Here is a 20,441-nt window from a genome sequence, read left to right as displayed (position 1 = left end):
TGTTGAAATATTAAATACGACGAAAAGTTGTTCTAATTAAAAAGAAAGAAAAAATATTTTTTTCTGATGTCAGCGAATTTAACACGCGCAGTTTTGAAATTCTTTACACGCGCAGTTTTGGAATTATTTTTTTTTTCGCTTACAATCGGTATTTGGTATTATTTTATGAAAGAAATACGATACTAAGTTTGGGACAGGATGTATAAATTTTGAAAATAATTGCAACATTGTGATTGATAAAGCAAACAAAGCGTATTTAATGGTACGAAATGGAAACGTTTGAATCAAAGCCTTTATTTGATTTAACGGAATTTTTAATTGTTTATTTTTCAATTTTATTTTTCTTGATGGTCTTGTCATGGGTTTTAATTTGGTTTTATTGTCAAGCCCGAACGAATAGATTCATTTGATGTGTTTATATTGTTGGAAATCTGGTGAAGTTGATACGAATAAGTATTTTTTATTTGGCAAAGTATGACTACATGGACACAATTAAGTACTAAATTAGACGAACACAGAATAGAATTTGAAAGAATTTATAAATGCCTGAGTGTTTCAATTAAAAGGAAAATTCAACGTGAAACTTTCGATAAACATTTACAAGACATTATTGAAGTATATAACGCTGCGACAAAGTTGATAAGAACGCACGATCTGCAAGAAGACCATTTGACTTATTGTACGGAATTTCACACAAAAATTAGAGATCGTCTTCTCAAATTGTTTGGAACTTTGAAAGTACACATTGTAGTACCCCCCGGAGTAAAAGAAATTGACCCAAAAGTACTTGATAAAGGTGATTCAGACTCAGATTCAGAAATGGTACAATCAGCTGAAGAGTTTCTTGCCTTGGCAGGAAAAACTATCTCTAGGAATTATGCAGGTGACCCATTAGCCCTTACAGCTTTCATAAACTCTATCAAACTTCTCGAGAAGATGGCAGGTACGACGCACGTTACCCTTTTGATAACATATTTAATGACTAAATTGGAAGATAAGGCTATGGAATCAGTCCCTGAAGATCCACAAACTATTCAAGAAATAATTGATGGACTTAAAGTAGGCATTAAACCTGAGACGTCTAAAGTAGTAAAGAGTAGGTTACAGGCTTTGAAGTTTGACAGATTCAAGGTTCAAGACTTTGCCCTTGAAGCGACGAAATTGAGTGAAGCACTCCAAAGAGCTTTAGTGTTGGAAGGTGTTGGTAAGGTCAAAGCACGAGAAATGTGTGTAGATGAAACTATTGACATGTGTCGGGCGAATGCTCGAAGTGATCTGATTAAAGCCGTATTATCAGCGTCTCAATACAATGATCCTGATGAAGTAGTTGCTAAACTGATTTTAGAATCGTCTACCGAAAAGCAGGAAAAGCAAGTGTTAGCATACAAGGCACAGTTTAGAGGTAAACGGGGAAAAGGTAGAAGCCGTGGTGGTTACGGTAATTACGGTAATAATTATGGAAACTATAATAAATGGAATGGTGGAAATAATAATTACCATCAAAACGGCAATGGTCGAGGTAATAATGGTAGAGGAAGATCCTGGAATCGTGGCCGTGGTCGTGGTCGCGGAAGTTATCAGAATTATCAAAATTATCCGAATCACTCAGTTAGAATAGTCGAGGCTTTGGGAAACGAGGAAGCCCCTCAGCGATACCAGCAGCTGGGGGAAACAACAGCAATGATGCCGTATCAGTCTCAATAGTCCAAAGGAAGGTTCTATCTATGAACCCAAACTACTCAGATTTTATAGTTTTGAGTAGTTCGATTTCAAATAAACAATGCACATTCCTAATTGACACGCAGGCGGACATAACTCTCTTAAAAATTTGCGCAGTCCGCCCAAGAGCGCTATTAGATGTAGAAAATTTGATTGACATAACAGGAATAACGGAAGATCCCATAACGACTTTGGGTTGTACGAATGCGACGTTGGGTAATGACGATTTTAGAGTAAATTTTCCAGTACATGTAGTACCAAATGAATTCAATATTCCGTCAGATGGGATCCTAGGTAAAGACTTCATGAAACATTTTAGATGCAATATAAATTACGGAGATATGACGTTTAGATTTACATTAAACGAACAAATGATTACGGTACCAATAAGGGAAGGTCCCGAAGTAAATACGATAGTTTTACCCGCGAGAAGTGAGGTAATTAGACAATTCAATTTGAAAAAAGAAGTGTTAGAACCCCAGTGGGTCGATTCTTGGGAAATTAGTGCAGGAGTCTTCACAGCTCGCACAATAATTAGCTCAGCTCAGCCGTTGATCCGAATTCTCAATACTACGGATAAAGTACAAATAATGAAAAATGACCGTCTACCAATTCAGAAGTTGTCAGATTATAAGGTTTACACAACGAAAAAGGAAATCTCTTCTAAAGAAAGGACAGAAACTTTACTGAAAATTTTAGAAAACAAAGTTCCTAGTTACGCTAAAGAACAGCTTTTCCCGTTGATAGAAGAATATGCGGACGTTTTCGCATTAGAAACTGACAAGATGACCACAAACAATTTTTATGAGCAAAAATTAAGGTTAAAAGATGACACACCGGTTTATATAAAAAATTACCGTACACCGCACAGCCAGATTAATGAAATAGAAGCTCAGGTGAATGAATTTTTAAAAAATGACTTAATAGAACCAAGCGCATCCGAGTATAATAGCCCTTTGATTTTAGTCCCGAAACCCCCTTTGAATGGTCGTGAACGATGGAGACTATGTCTGGATTATCGCCAAGTTAATAAAAAATTAGTGGCAGACAAGTTTCCACTGCCTAGAATGGATCAGATATTAGATAGTTTGGGAAACGCAAAATGTTTTTCGGTCATTGATTTGTTCCAGGGATTCCACCAGGTGCCATTAGAAAAGAATTCCAGAGACATAACGTCTTTTAGTACTAGTACTGGGTCATACAGATGGAAAGTTTTGCCTTTCGGGTTAAACGTTTCACCGAATTCATTTACTCGCATGATGACAATTGCCTTTTCAGGTATCCCCCCAGAACAGGCATTTCTCTATATTGATGATGTAGTCGTGATAGGGAAAAGCGAGAAGCATCATTTACAAAATCTCAAAGCAGTATTCCAAGTGTTGCGAGACAGAAATTTGAAAATACATCCTCATAAATGCAAGTTTTTCGAGCCCGAAGTAACCTTTTTAGGACATTTGTGTACTCCTGATGGCATATTGCCAGACCCTAGGAAACACGAGAAAGTTAAAAATTATCCAGTTCCCACAGACAAAAACGCTGCACACAGATTTGTATCATTCGCAAATTATTATCGACGTTTCATCCCACATTTTGCGACTATAGCAAAACCATTGAACAATTTGACTAAAAAAGACGTGACCTTTGAATGGACTGAACAATGCCAAGAAAGTTTCGATACATTAAAGGAAATTTTGACAAAACCACCAGTTTTAGCTTACCCAGACTTTTCTAAGACTTTCATAGTCACAGTCGACGCCTCAATAACAGGTTGTGGGGCTGTACTGAGTCAGCTACATGACGACAATGATCTACCAATTTATTATGCATCAAAGTCATGGTCTAAAGCAGACGCAGTGAAGTCGACTCCAATTCAAGAATGTTTGGCCATTCACTTTGCCTTGACCCAATTTAGACCTTATGTGTACGGAGTACCGTTCCGAGTCCGTACAGATCATAAATCACTTATTTATCTATTTACGCACAAGACTTTGTCTCCTAAACTTATTCGTATTAGGCTGGACCTCGAAGGCTACGATTTCACAATAGAACACATTAGTGGAGCTAAGAATGTAGTGGCCGACGCCCTATCGCGATTAAATATTAAAGATTTACTAGATTTATATGGAAAAACAAAGACAGTATATGTTATGACAAGATCCAAAACAAGAAATTTGAAAAAGGAAAATGAAATGACGACCAATGAAAATTTAAATAAAACACAAGAAATAAGTTACGTACCGGTAATTGAACAATTAAATGCGCATATAAATAAAAAGATACCTCGAATAATGTGTACGCGTACAGAAGGAAGTAAAGACGAGGTAATAGAGCTCAATATATACGAAAATTATAAGAAACTGATCAGTATGAAAGTTCCGGTAGAAATACGCAATGATTTATCAATTCTCGAGAAAGTAATTAATAGTTTACAAGAAATTGCGATAAAGAAAAATTTTAACGAAATTCAGTGGTCGCTAAACGATATTATGTTCAAATTTGTATCAATTAACGTTTTTAAAGAAATTTGCAAAAATAAATTGAATAAACTACGAATGGTGTTAATTAAAAGCCCGATTTTGATCAATGATAAGACAAAACAAAATGAACTCTTAATGTACTTTCATGACAATCCGATTTTTGGAGGACATGTAGGTCACAAGAAACTCTACGCAAACTTAAGGAGTTATTATGCCTGGAAAGGCATGAGGCGAGATGTTGCCTCTTTTGTCAAAAGTTGTACGAAGTGCAAACTAACGAAAGTCAGTGTGAAGAACAAAGAAGCCCTCGTATTAACAAATACTCCCCAGGCCCCCTTTGATGTAGTAGTGATAGATACCATAGGCCCATTGCCTACTTCCCTTAATGGAAATCGCTATGCGATTACGTTAATTTGCGATTTAAGCAAATACTTGGTAATCATTCCTATTCCGGACAAACAGGCTCTTACGGTAGCCAGAGCTATTTTCAATAATTTCGTGTTAATCTTCGGCCTGATGAAACAGGTCATCACCGATCTGGGAACGGAATATGTGAATTCAGTGTTAGAAAGACTATGGGTCCTTTTCCATGTGACCCACAGCAAATCCACTGCTTATCACCATCAGACAGTGGGTACAGCAGAGAGGAGTCACAGAACGTTTAACGAGTATGTCAGAACTTACATTTCCGGTCAGCTCGATAACTGGGAAGAATATTCAAAATATTTCTCGTTCTGTTATAATATCTCCCATCACGCGTCTTATGATTTCAAATACTCCCCCTATGAATTGATATTTTGTAAGAGCCCAGTGCTCCCATTCGATTGGATGGATGGTCGAATTGACCCAATCTATAATATCGATGACTTTAGCAGGGAAGCGAAGTGCAGACTACAAAGAGCACACGTAGACGCCAGAAATCTTATTAACAAGATGAAACTAAGGAACAAAATGAACTATGACCGTTCTGCCAAACCGATAGAATTAGAGTTAAATAATAAAGTAAAGTTGTTTAAGGAGCCATATGATAAACATTCGGAACGCTACGACGGTCCATTCATAGTTAAGGATATCCAAGGATCAAATGTTACGATCACAGATGGCGACAAGTTTTTGAAAACTGTGCATAAAGATAGAGTCCGAAAATATGAATGAATCGTCACAAAAATAAAAGAATGATTTTAATATTTTTATGATTTTATTGTGAAGTTTTATTTTTAAATTAAGGTTAAAGATTAAGGGTTAATTTACAATTTAATCTTTATTTCAATCTGCAATTCAGTTTGAAATTATGTTATTATAAATTTCTTTAAAAAAAAAAAGGGACGGTGAGAGTCGCAATCTCACAAAATGAAATCAAATCCCAAAAATTAATAAATTATAAGCAATGGTTAGTTTTAAGACTAAGAAAAGTTTAACTTTCAAAAGGAAATAAATAATGTACGAAATAAATAATAATACGATTGGCATACACCAATCTAGCCGAAGAGGGATGGTGTAGTGCCCCTTACTATATTAAGTAAGAGAGAAGTAAGTTCTCTCTCTTTAGTATAAGAACCATGAATATGTTACTTAAGTGAATAAAGAATCATTCCATATAATATTGTCAAGCAGTGCGTTTCACTTAATACAACACTCCCGTTAAGACTATATATACCAATTACATATATACAGGGATACATTTATGTACATTACAAAAATTGTTAGTAAAACAATCATAAAGATAAGGATCAGGCAAGAATATAAAATTCAATTCCAAAGAAAAATGTCAAAAGAAAGGAGAAAAATAACAAAAAAAAATAAATGCAATTTCAAAGCAAGTAGTAAAAGATATGAAAGAGAGTGTTGAAGGACATAGGTCAAACATCTGGCAAGCACAAACCCATAAAGAAGAGGGAAATTCGACCTGCTGAACCTCATATTAAAAGAAATGCACAAAACGTAATAACCGTAACCAAGGGAATGGTGTATAATTGCAGTGCACACAGTTGAAGGCGTAATTTGTGTGTCAAAATATTTTCACTTTCACAAAGAAAGATTTGAAACAAATCATTCAGTTAGCAGAGAAGTGTTGTGCATATCAGATCGCCTGTGCGTTGACAACAATTCAAATTCAACCGTTAAGTTCATTCATATCAAAAATCCCCTCAAAACCAATAAAGCATCAGCAAAAGAATAACATTTCGTAACAAAAACAAGTGTAAAGCGTAAAGTGGTAAAAGAAATTAAAGACAAAAAAAATTCCGTTTTCGAAAATTAATTAAAAAAAACTGCCAAAGTGTGAAATTGGACAGAAATCACAAAAGAAAGAACAAAAAAAAAACAAAAAGAACATAAACATGACTCCAAAGGTGTTTGAAGGTGTTGGAGTGATGCCACAAGTGCCGCATGGAGCAGTGCAATTACCGCCGGCGTCGCCGACAGTTCAAGATGAATCGGAATCAGATGACAGTGACGAGGAATTACTCGTGTCGAGAATAATGCCATGTAAGTACAAAAAGAAAAACAACCAACATAGGAAACAATTATAAATCAGTATATCCACCTTGTAGGGTATCGACATAAATATTTCTACCGTTTCCTCGTACCACCGACAGTCACCAGAAATTTCATAAAAATGTTCATGCGGCCGGCAAGCCTGGACATAGTGACCGGGCTGCGTATATTAACATACGCAGGAACGAGAGCAACTACTTTGACCCTACATGGGTACCGAGAAGTGATTATGGAATATCTGTTAGCCAACGGAGATTACTTCCGTCATCGTAATGGAAGACAGAATGGTGAAATGCAATTCTTAACTGACAATGAGGGTGCGGGCATCATAATAGGAGCTGGGGGAGCGGGAATCCGTGCCTTAAGGGACAGAAACATATGCATTCACGTTGCAAGACGATTTCTGCCCAGATCAAGGGAACGCATCGTCGGAATACGAGGTGGTCGGGTGGATGCGTGTGAAACGCTGTTCCGAAATCTGGAAAGTGGATGCGCTCGTGAGCAGTGGCATATTCCATCAGGATGGGATGGGGAATTCAGTAAGTAAAAGAAAAAAAAAACTCATCCAAAGGAAGCGTGAGTAACAAATGAATAACTATTTACAGGCATCAATTGGACAGAAGGGGAACCAGCATAACGAGGGTCCATAAGCATGCAATTCAAAACGTGTAACCAATTATATCAAAATAAAGAATGGATACAGAATATATTGTGTGCATGTAATTGAAGACGGCGTCGGCACCAAAAGGGAAGCTGTACATGGGCATACAGGAAACAGCAAAGAAAAATTAAGGTAAAAATTTAATATCTAAAGAAAATATGAAAACTGCTCAAACGAACGATGGTAAGTCATGCAATCAATTCTTGCCTTTCACGGCAATTTCCTTCATCTCATCTTTCTCTTGAAAACTGTCAGGCCACATCACATATGGAATCAAACGTACCACGTTCATAGTTTCGGGATGTTTTTTCCCAACCTGCTTAACAGCTACAGTGTGATCGTCATACTTGTGAATAATTTCAAATAGCCCTTTAAATTTCGGGTCAAGTTTCTTACTTCTGGGAGGTGCTGTAGCAACAGCCAGATCACCAACATGGAAATTATGGACATTAAGAGTACGGTCATGATATTTCTTAGAAGTCACCTTAGCAGCAGCCAAATTTTTTCGTGCCAATTCCCAAGAAACTTGGGCATCTTTTCTTCACATCAACACCACATCATCCTCATTATAAACAGGTGCAGGTTGTCGTTTGAGCACAACAGGGATGGCGGATGTAAAGCCGAACAACAGTGTTGAAGGTGCAAATTCCCTTCATCATTCACTATTCGGAATACGGGATACCACACGCTGCTCCCGTAAATACTCCACCATAAATAGTGTAAAGGTAGTTTCGACACCTTTATTTTTATTTCTAGGTTTTAGACGACACAATACTGTTCATGATCATGTAATTTGCAATAAACAGTTTCTAATCCAAAACTTGATCATAATTCAAATTCTTGACGATTCAACAAAGACTTTGAAGTCAACGACATATACTACTATCACTACTCATTTTTCAAAAATCTGATGTAGTTCCATCATTCGCGATTCAACAAAATAAATTAGGTAGGCAAATCCCTGATTATCACACGTCAATATTTATAGACAATGACGAAGTGTGTGAAAATACTTTTGAACTATTGTATATTAAAACTGAACGAGATTTTCCTCGTATTACGAATAAATTGGAAGTACCCTCCGAGACACTTCTCCATGATTTTATTGATGACATTTGGCCCTTAGAGGCAATGTTAGAAAATTTTGAAACAAACCAGCATGATATCTATAATGATTCATGTGACAATATGAATTCTATTAAACCTGATTCCCTCGATACCACAGAAAGTGATACTGTATCGAAGTTATGGACACCTAAACATTTTATAGACAATTTTGATACCGAAGTTGCATCAAATTTGAGAAAAAGGAAATCACATTCATCATATGATTTCAATTCAATTGATGAAAAAAGTAAATTACTGATAAGTAATAAGACCATAGGTCTTATAAATGACGGAAATTTTTGCTATGCAAATTCTCTATTGCAAGCAATTTTAATTGATTTGATTAAAAAAAATCATTGACACTTTAGACAAACATAATTTTTCATCATGCAATTGTATTGGTTGTATACTAGTCACAACAACCACATCATACAATACAGCCAGATACCCTTTTAAACCCCAGATTTTTCACGATTGGGTGAAAACAAATTTTTGTACTTCCTACAGCTTAATTCAAGAGGACGCTCACGAATTAATGAAGATGATTACACTTCGTCTCACAAACGATGAATGTTATCAGACAAAACTGTTTTCAACCTTACCTACACATTTCTTAGGTGGTCTTAAAAGGTATGCAACATGCTCTCATTGTAACAATTGCAAGATTACCAAGATGAATTTATGGAAAAAATTTTAGAACCATCTCCATCGGTAACGGAAGCCCTCAAACTATATTTTTCTTCCGAACACGTTGATGACTACAGTTGTAACAACTGTAATGCTATAAATTCAGCAAATAAAATTACTAAAATAGATATTTTACCGGAAATCTTAATGATAGTTTTCAAACGTTATTATAATCACAATATGAAGAACAACATGCCAATAATTATTGACTACCGCTCAGCTATCCGGTCGATAGTGTTGTGCACTTCACTTACGATGTGGCGCCAATTGGAAATCCAGTGGATGTTGGTGAAATCAAATCGACGCCCGGTACAGTGGTCGGTGTCGCGATGGATCTAGCCGACGATTCCTTCGATGGTCAAAATGTCAATCACGACGTCTGGTATTTTATTGGCTGTTTTTTTGGATCAGCTCTGATCGCTCTAATGGGTTTTGTTTGGAAAAGATGGATTCAATCCCGCCGCAGGTAAAAAGAAAAACTTTTCGATTGTAAAACAAATTTCTCAAAATTGAAAATGTTTCAGCCGTAGTGTCGATCTAATTTCGTTTGACAGCGATGGAAATCCTGCAGAAACCGGAAAAGAAAGAGGAAGTTCGTCAAGTTTATTTAACTTAGTCTTCGTAATCGAACAAGTTTATAAGTGCTGCTCAAATGCAGAATTATTATAGTAATAACAAGTAAAATTGTGAATAAAACCCAAGTTATCAATAAAGTTATATTAATAAAAACCACAAAGTTCAACGTGTAATCAATGCAATAAAACCAGGATAATCGTGATATCAACTCCATAGGTAACACCATTCACGAAGAGAATTCAAATGCAGATTTTGAATTTCATTTTTTACACACTGTCATCTATTAGATGGAATAGGTGACATGACAGTAGAGTTAGCCGGACACTTGTTGAATGTCAAAACAGATCAACCGCCAATTGTATTTGGTTTTGTTATAGGAAAAATGGATATGAAGTGAGTTGTTTGAACCAACACCATTAGATTGTTTAGAATTCACCACCTCTGTAAATTTTTTAGTGCGCAACCATTGATCGCGCAACCAACAGCGATCACAGATACGCTCAACACAAACAATATGTCACAAAGTACCCCAGCACAGATGGTAGGTCTTGACTGTACACAGGGTTGTACACCGTGTACCATCCAGAACACAAATTTGGAACCACAGGATGCGTCAGCAACCTCTGATTCTGATGATTTGTTCGCATTTGTTGCGGTTATTATCTTTTTCTTCGTACTATTTCTCATCCGAATTTAACCAAAAATCAAATTTGTAGTGTACCAGCACCACGCCTCAGTACGTCCCTGTTTTAGTACAAATTATAGTAACGCCTGTTAGACTAATTATTTGGAGTAGCATAAATTAAGGCGATTTAGCAAAGATGAAGCATAAATAGATATCACTAATTGGGTAGATTCCCACAATATTAAAATAGCAGATAAGGAAAACATGGAAAAACCATGTAAATAAATAATTGGGGTGAATAGGTTAGTGATTTAGATAAGATAGGATTTATGAGCTTAGGATAAATAAATCTCGTGTAATCTTTATAGCTCAAAAGATAAAGGGTTTAACACAGGATCTTACGGGAGCCTTATCGAATTGATGGGAATTTAACGGGAGTTTAATGGGCCACTATCCTTCACATGTTAGTTCTGGGCATATAAGCGATAGTATGCCCAGATCGTAGAGTCAGTTGTAATAAGTAATCGAGAAGCATATTATCGTTCGTGTTGTTAATAATTGTAATAGTATATTTGTGTTAGAATATTTGTGAAATTAATGTTTTACTGTGAATAAAGTTATTGGTTTGCATAAAATAAGATCTTTACTTGGTACGCTTACATACGCTCGGTCAGCCTTACTGAGTCCAGTCCGCACTCTACATATTGGTGTCAATAACAAAAAATAGAGAGAACAAACTCTGGACAAACCATAATGAAAAGGATATTCTGGTAAGTCAAATATAAATTGTTTTACAACAACAATATCCTACAACACTTTCATAGTCAAACATTTTTTTACCATATATTCACGGTCAACAGTTTCTTATTATTCTGCATAAGCACACATATACGCAAAGCAAAGAAGGGTAGCAGGTAATAAACCGTCTACAACAGTTTTTTTTTTGTAATCGCATTTTTAACAACAACAAAAAAAAAAATAGGACAACGAAATTTTTTTTTTCGTTTGGTCCCACGATTACGTTAATTTCTTTTCATTACCGAAGAGGCTCCACACTTTCGATATAATACATCGTTCTAACATTCTCAGGATTCGAAAACAGCAAAACAAATTTTTGTTTTCCCTGCGGTATTGCACCGAAATTATTTTCCCATTGCTTAATACTTTACAAAAAACAAGCGAGATATATGTTAAATAGACGATAAGTCCTCGCCAACAAATTTTATGACATCCACATGTTAATCTAAACACTGTCTGATCAAATTTCCATGCTAGGAATAATTCTTCTCTTCACATAGAAAATTATTTCAACATTTTTAATCAGTCTTACGTTAACGTTTGAACGCATCAGAGATTTACTCGAAACAAAAAAAAAATCTAATAGTAAAAAGGAAATTTTATTACTAGTGAACTCTCTACTTAGTGCTTCAATTATACGAATTCTTTTTGTTAGAGCATCAGCATTTCTCTCGTTAAATACAAACAGTGACCCAAAATCTCGAGGAATTTTATTGCATCCACTCGAACAATCACAAAACAAATTACTAAGATTATCATAGTGCTCGAGGAAAATCGTAAAACGATATTTTCATTTCACGATATTTCGTAAACAAATTAATTAATGACGAAAGTGTTACAATAGCAATTAAAACGATCATTGGTGTGAACATTCAGAAAATCGAACGAGTCAGTGTCCAGCAATTTAATATCATACGAGTGGTGTAATCGACATAAATTACAAATTCTATACTCCAAATACGTCAAGTTAGTATACCTCAACTCAACTGCATGTTTCGGCAAAACAAATCTGTGTTGTTGTTGTCTTCATCAAAGTCCTTACAGAACGTTTCGGTTTCTATTTTTATTTATCGGTGAACATTAATGAAAAACTCTGAACAATCACATAATCGGAATTTTTATTAACTATTTGCTGTACGGATAATGTTCAAATTCAGTACAGTACCAGGAAAATTATTCGATTACCAAATATAAAGGATTATTACGTCAATTCTATTGAGATTTCTAAGTATACTCACCATATCCAAACAATAAATATAATAGGAAACATTCAGTTCGAACCAATTTACAAGCACATATGTCATTTCTTGACAAAGTTCGCAAAAGAATCTCGTCTGATAAAGTAGCTTTAGAGGAAGCCAAACGCCTTGGGTACACGTACGACGACAATAATTTACATTTACGTAGATTACGTTCCATAAGAAAAACTCCCAGGACCGCAACATCACAAACAAGTAATCCCTTTTGTCCAACCAGTATCACACTACCTCATAATTTAAACACATTTACAAGAGACCCTAAACTAGTGGGTCGATCCCTCAGTTTTGAAGATATTACCTCAGTTTTTCGGGAACATAACGAAATGGCCGACTTTTCCATAGCCGATTTTAACCGAATGATTCCAGAATATAAAGGAGACATCCAGTCCTTACCAGTATTCATCAAACGATGCGATACTTTTAACGCCTCTCTCAAAAACGATCACAAAAATAAATTCCTTTCACACCTCATTTTCAAATTAAGTGGAAAAGCGTTTCGCATTTTCGAAAGTAAGAAATATGACGATTGGACAGTTTTTAAGAAAGATTTAGCAGAGGGGATAAAAGTAGCTAAATCAACGGCGGCATTACAGAACGAATTAATGTCAATGACACAAAGCGAACTTCTTTCTTGTAAAGAGTTCGCTGATGAGGTCAAAGACAAACTACGAGAGTTGAGTGAATTGATAGCGGCGCAGTACGACACAGCGGAGGTTATTACGTCGTTCAAAAAAGAACACGAAAAAATTGCCATTCGCACTTTCAGGGAAGGGTTGAAACCACCCTTGAAATATCGTATCCTCAATTTCGAAGCTACGTCTTTAGACGATATAATTAAAAAGGCGGTCGAAGAAGAACCATTCGTGAAAGTATTGAAACCGTCTATAACGGTTGCTAAAGAGCTACCGGAACATGCCTCCGATAATCCAAATAATCAAAATTCGCGCACGAATAGACGATTTTTCATGCCTGAACGTAACCATTTTCGAACGCCGTTTAGAAATCGCACTAACTGGCAACCATATCCTTCTCGACCGAATTCTCCATTCCCTCGTGATAGGGAAACTACGAGTTATAACAATGTTGACACAAACAGGAATTTTCGTCCAAGTTTTGCTAATACTGTGCGAAATACGGGAAATGCAAATCTGATATGTTTACGATGTAATCGTCGTGGTCACACGATTGATTCTTGCTATGCGCGATTGACCAATGATAATGCAAATCGCGTTCATAATACGGTTGATAATTTAACCGAGCAAGTCAAACAGGTGTCTTTTTTAGAAACACCCCGGACCACTCATTCAATCGATGGGAAGATAAGGGATCGATGGATACCAAAATCTCCCAAGTAAATTTGTTGCGAATGACTTTTGACAGTACAGTAGACCAAAAGAGAGAGTTACTACTTAAGGCTACTATAGGTGACCAGCAACATACATTAAAATTTTTAGTTGACACAGGCAGCGAAATTTGTATTATAAAACGATCTCTTCTTCCTTCTTATCTGAAAATTTCCAGTGAAAATGCTACACCATTGATTGGCATTGCACCAGGCACATTAACAACACTCGGCACATGCCCTGTTACCATAAATTTCCACAATTCCATTTTGAAACACGATTTCCATGTTATGGGGGATGATGCACTTGCTTTAAAACAAGATGCAATTATAGGATACGATTTTTTAATAACGCATCAGCTAATCATCGACTTTAGTGATTATTCTTTGAAATTACTACCTGCTCGACTAACAGAGCCGATCATAGCCAACAGCATCCATATCCAAGATGACAATCGTTATACTTCAATCGAAACTTATTTGCAATTGATTTTATTACCTTTATTGAGCTATTTACAATTCGATGCAGGTCAATGCCCAGCTCAACAACAACTTAACTGCTATTGTTTCGGTTGTAGAGCTATACAGATTTTATACAACGGCATTAAATTTAACCTGGACCTACCTCCAAACAATACCACTTATGATTCAATCGCTTCTTATCAACAATCCTTGTCTCAATTCTTCCTTGACCGACTGTCCAGTGTACAATGCTCCAGATATGGCAATTTATTCAATCGTACGGTACAACTACTCAGTGGTAATATACGAACTACAATCAAATGTAAGAAATGTCATACGGTTAAAACCGATATTATACCGTTTTATAAGTTCAACTGCATACCAAGCGACTCAATCCAATCGACGATGTCGGATTTCTTCACGACAAGAATTTTTATGGATAATTCCTCTAGCTGTCCTTTCTGCACGTGGAGGTATTCAGCTCACATCACATACGATTTGATTCGACCACCCAAATTTCTACATGTTGGTATTAATCGAACGAATATACTGGATTTTTCTGAAACAAACAACAACAACGTTAATATTCAAAGGAACTTATACCTAACAAGAAAAGAATCGAACCATGAGAGTTCGAGCGATGTACTCTACAAGCTGGTGTCGATTATAATTTTCGAACCTACTAATTGCCAAGAGCACCCAGATTTATTTTTAGATGAGGTCCCATTACATTCAACCGAATTCTTTTTAAAAACTATTTATAGGGACAACTATATCGATACGAATATATGCGAATTACTATATGAATTATTGCCAAAAATGTATGAAGAACAATGTAGTTCTGAAATAGCTAAAATGCAGAATCAAGATATTGTTGATCAACAAAATGCCCATCCAAATATCATTCATAATCAATATTTTTTAAGTTCCGAAAACAAAGAGAACATTAATCCACTTTCAGGTACCAGTAATTTAGTGAACAATTATATTTATACTTCAAACGATCAGAGACTTACGTCTTGTATACAACGACGTATGGATCCAATTACTCAAGATGCATTAGTACATCGTAAACGTAAAATGGAGGTCAATGAACATAAATCAGTAATAGCCAAAACAAAACCTGAGGTTTCAACGAATGATGTTGGCCGACATCAAACGTGTCAGTTAATAGGATTATCAAATCCAAACAACATGTGTTACGCAAATGCTCTTTTTCAAGCACTCTTTCGTGACAGAATGCATTTATTAGAGACTCAATTAACAACATCGTACAAAGGGAAACGTTGCGATTGCATTGGTTGTGTTTTGTTCAAAACATTCAAAATTTACAAACAAGCCACATCTCCTTTTCGCCCATACTTATATCATGGGTGGACGGTCGATCAATTTCAAGTGAATGGCAATACTAGACAAGAAGACGTTCATGATCTGTTAAAAACCATTCACACAAAATTGTTAGATAGGGAATCCGTCTGTGAAACAGATTATTCTATAATCACACAAACATTACGAGGTTCATTTTTGGTTAATTTAGAATGCATTCAGTGTCAATTACGACAAGATTTCTCCGAACCTTTTAATGAAATAATAGTCGATCTGACCCCATCACTACAACAAAGTGTAGCGAAATACTTTCATCCCGAAACAATGAAAGAATACATTTGCGACGGTTGTCAACAATCTGATACCACTATAAGGCGAGTTTCGCTAGAAATACCTCCTCAATTATTATGTTTCATAATTAACCGAAACCTTACTATTAATGAAAAAAACAATTCGACCATAGCAATCAACGAATTAATTGATTTGCGTAAATTTATGGTCGGGGACACACAGTTACAGCCCCTAAGTTACACCTTTCACTCAGCAATTTGTCACATAGGCACAAGCACTGAGCAAGGTCATTACTATGCAATTAAAAAACTTTACGACAACTCGATAGTCAAAATATGTGACGAGAACATAACACCTACCACCAAATCAGTACAAGAGGATAAAGTTTACTTACTCTTTTATACCCTAACAGGGACACCCTTGCTACAGGTAGCAACTTTGAGTTTCGCTGAACAGAAACATTTGCTTCAACAAAAACGATTTGATCAGATTAAAGCAAAAATAAAAAATGAAAACAAGGATCAAAGCACAATATCTCTAGTAAATCAATTATTGTTCAACAACACCGATGTGTTTCACTTAGAGGGTGACAAGTTAACTTGTTGCGATATCTTACAACATCAGATTCCTCTACATTCGGATGCTAAACCAGTGAACGTTCGACCTTATAATCGACGTTCAAAGTTTGAAAAGGAAGAAATTGAAAAGAAAGTACAGGAACTCTTAGTACTAGGAGTAATTGAACCTTGCAGAAGTCCTTTTAACAGTCCACTACATTTGGTTAAAAAGGGAACAGACGACCAGGGGAAGATCAGAACGAGACTCGTAGTCGACTTTAGAGCACTTAATGAGCAAACGATAGCTGAAGTATACCCAGTCGTCCAAGTAATCGATATTCTTGACCAATTGAAAGGACAGAAATACTTCACGTCACTAGATTTGTCACGAGGATACAATCAAATTCAACTCCATCCCGACTGTAGGGACAAAACGGCATTCACCAGTGGCTATCATTCCTATCGTTTTATAAGATTACCACTAGGCCTTCGTAGCTCTTCCCATTCTTTCAATCGCTGTATGACCATAGCACTGGCGGATTTAATCGGGAAAATTTATATGTATTTTTAGACGATATTGTCATTTACAGCAAGACAATTGAAGAACACATAGAACGAATACAAATAGTATTCGATACGCTAAGGACATACAATCTAAAACTGTCGCCCCGAAAATGCAATTTGCTAAAAACAGAAAATACCGTTCCTGGGATTTTTCATATCAGAAAGAGGAGTTCTTCCTGATCACAGAAAGGTCATACCAATATTAAATTTCCCTACACCCAAAACAGCTAAAGCAATTAAAAGTTTTATGGGTATGGTAAATTAACTACTCTCGTCACATACCAAACTTGTCTGCATATGCGCAGCCATTATATACATTACTCAAAAAAGATACAAAGTTTGCATGGTCTGAGGAATGTCAAAAGTCTTTCGACCATTTCAAGACCTGTCTAGCCAACCCACCATTACTACAATTCCCGGATTTTGACAAGAAATTCTACATCTGTACGGACATCTCTCGATTTGCTTTCTCGGCAATTCTTTGCCAAAAACAAGATGATATTTTACTCCCCATCTGTTATGCTAGCCGTACTTTATTCTGATGCAGAAACACGTTATCCGGCATCACAGGCAGAATTAGCCGCAATTGTATGGGGAATTCGTCATTACAAAACTTACATACAACAACAACCCTTCGAGGTACTCACCGACTGTAAGGCTTTACAATGGCTCATGCAATTGAAATCACCGAATAGTCGATTACTTAGGTGGAAGTTTGAAACTAACGGGATACGATTTTACCATAACGCATATTAAAGGGAAAGACAAATCATGTTGCAGATTGTCTTTCTCGATACATTTCTGACCCCTCACCAAAAGAAATCAAAGTAGTTACGCGATCGGCAACCAAGCGTGCCAATGAAGCAACGTATCAAACGCCTAGCCAAATAATCAAGAAAATTAATTTAGATAAATCACAACGCATTGAGGAAAACACGATACCCTACAGTAATCGAATCCACAGACGAGAAATTAGTCAAGGAATTTCCATATGAGTTGATTCTAGTACACGTGAAAGATGATAAATACCTCCAGAAATTCTCCTTAGACACTCCGCAGATCAAACCATGGTCGCTTCATCGTGATGAACCATCCAAACGTTTTATAATTTTAACGGACGGGTTGTCTATCGATCCAGATCAGTTATCTAAAATTATAACGCAACTTTTTACTCTAACGACAAAAAATAAGATAACCAAAATACATGTAAATCGAAATACTTTTAAATATCATTCTACGGACTTTTCGCTATTACAGGATACAGTTAAACGAGTCTTTCAAAACTCTACCACTCATTTCCTATTTCTGATGTCGAAATTAACAATACTATCTTCTAAAGAGGATATTATGCAAACATTGCACGATTTCCACGACGCTCCTCTAGCAGGACATCAAGGAATTAGACGAATGTCTATGAAAATTAACCAACACTTTAAATGGGAAGGGAATGCGAAAAGACATTCAAGAATATGTACGGAACTGGCAAAACGTGTCAGTTCACAAAACCACAAGGTCTAAATAAACAACCGATGCAGATTACTAGTTTGGGGAGATCCGCCTTCTCTTCGGTGCATTTGGGATTGTGTTGGGCCACTTCCCACCAATACTCCACGGTTTTAAATATATCTTCACTTTCCCAATGTGAACTTGACGAGATATTTTGGTGGCAGTTCCAATTATAGACCACACAGCGGACACTGTGGCTAGAGCTTTTTGTAGAACATGTAATTTTACGTTTTGGTGTAGTAGAAACTGTAATTTCGGATTTAGGGGGAGAATTCATTAATGACATAATGCAAAGGACTCTCAAACTACTAGGTTGCAAAACACCACAAGACATCTGGCTATAGACCACAATCAAATGGAATTTTGGAACGATCTCATAGTACTCTAAAGGCAATACTACGATCTCGCACAAATAACTTTGTAGAGAAATTGGGCCAAATTTTGTGCCTTATGCTGTTTTCGTCATTAATTCTTCCATAAACTCTTCCACGGAATTATTCTGGCCACGAATTACTTTTCGGATATAAGCTAGCATTACCGTCTAATCTCAAAAAGCAACCAGATCCAGTCTACAATTATGACGATTATGTTTCTGAACTCAAATACAAATTACAAATCTCCCATCAGATAGCCAAAGAAGATATTCTCAAAAGTAAAATTAATAACAAAAAATACTACGATAACAAACTAAAAACGATTAAATATGTTGTGGGGGACAAAATACTTCTTACTAACGAAGACAGAGCCACAAAACTCCATAATCCGTTTGTAGGACCCTTTACAATCACCGAAATAGTGTCAGATGTTAACGTTAAAATCCTACGGAACAACAAAGCCAAAATTGTTCACATTGATAGAACCAAAAAGTTCTATGAGGATAAAGACAAATAACACATTAACGACGTAGTACAATTAATATTAACACGTTAGTTTCTGTTAGCAAACTAGGTTATAGTAAAACCATTTTCAGAAATATGGCCTACAAGACAAAACATATCATCCAGGAATTAGACTTTGACGCATGCCAAATAGCACCAATCTACCCCCAGTTTCAAACATGGGAAGCTCGTAACAAAACCTACGAAGGATTTTGGCCAAAAACCATACCCGTGCAAATTAAGCGTCTAATATTAAATGGATTATTTTATACTCGGAGGGCAGACAAAGTAGTTTGCTTTCATTGTGGAGGAGGATTCCAATCGCTTAACGACAAAGACGACGTACTCAAACTCCATGCTCTCTTATACGGTTCTTGTCCTTTTCTTTACATTACCCATAGTAAAAATTACATTCTGAATCTCATAGATGCGGAGCCAGATAGACTACAGTGGTCTAAGTCATTTACGGTGCAACCAGAAGATTTGATCGTAATTCATATGGTTAATCCCCACAACCAAATTTCTAAATTAAAAAACCAATTGGCTACTATTAGCAAAGGCCATGCATGGAACTTAGCCCAATCAAATGCAATGAACGAAAATCGCATTCAAAACTAGAAACATTAGTCAAACAATTCAGACAGAACTAGATAATTACGAAAAACTCGTCACCTGTCTCGTTTGTATGTCTCAAATGAGAGATGCAACAATTGACTGCAGACATACCTTTTGTATGCAATGCATCAGCGCACTCAATCACTTCAAATGGATTGCCCTACTTGTAGAGCCCCTTTTACCACAATTTATCCATTCCTATTATGAATATGAATATTCATTTTCCTTGGATATTGTAAGAAACATGAGAAATAATTACGAGACGTTGTTCGATGAAACAATGTTCACGAATCAAAAGACTAGATTTACATTACCTCCTATGACACAAACACTTACCTTTAGTGATTAAGATCGCATTACCTTATATGCAACAAACTCTTTTGAGTCTAAGAACGATATGTCAACGGCGATCGACAATAAATGATATTTTCGTACTATAAACGAAATCCGTTGTTTTCATACAGAAAACAGATAGAAAGTAACAAAAACCGACTC

The 20,441-nt window shown here is 36.1% G+C and overlaps 1 protein-coding gene across 1 annotated transcript; it reads left to right on the top strand.

The window, feature by feature from the left end:
• Positions 1 to 6,527: 6,527 nt before the first annotated feature.
• Positions 6,528 to 7,362, top strand: LOC119081203. Its single transcript, XM_037189923.1, has 3 exons — positions 6,528 to 6,683; positions 6,749 to 7,231; positions 7,298 to 7,362. Exons 1-3 carry the CDS (start codon positions 6,536 to 6,538, stop codon positions 7,327 to 7,329), a joined length of 663 nt encoding a protein of 220 aa, XP_037045818.1. The 5' UTR covers positions 6,528 to 6,535; the 3' UTR covers positions 7,330 to 7,362.
• Positions 7,363 to 20,441: the final 13,079 nt, after the last annotated feature.

The sequence above is a fragment of the Bradysia coprophila genome, unplaced genomic scaffold, assembly GCF_014529535.1.
Source record: "Bradysia coprophila strain Holo2 unplaced genomic scaffold, BU_Bcop_v1 contig_356, whole genome shotgun sequence".
Lineage (NCBI taxonomy): Eukaryota > Metazoa > Arthropoda > Insecta > Diptera > Sciaridae > Bradysia > Bradysia coprophila.
Note: the sequence above shows the minus strand (reverse complement) of the source record. Positions and strands in the feature narration are given on the sequence as shown.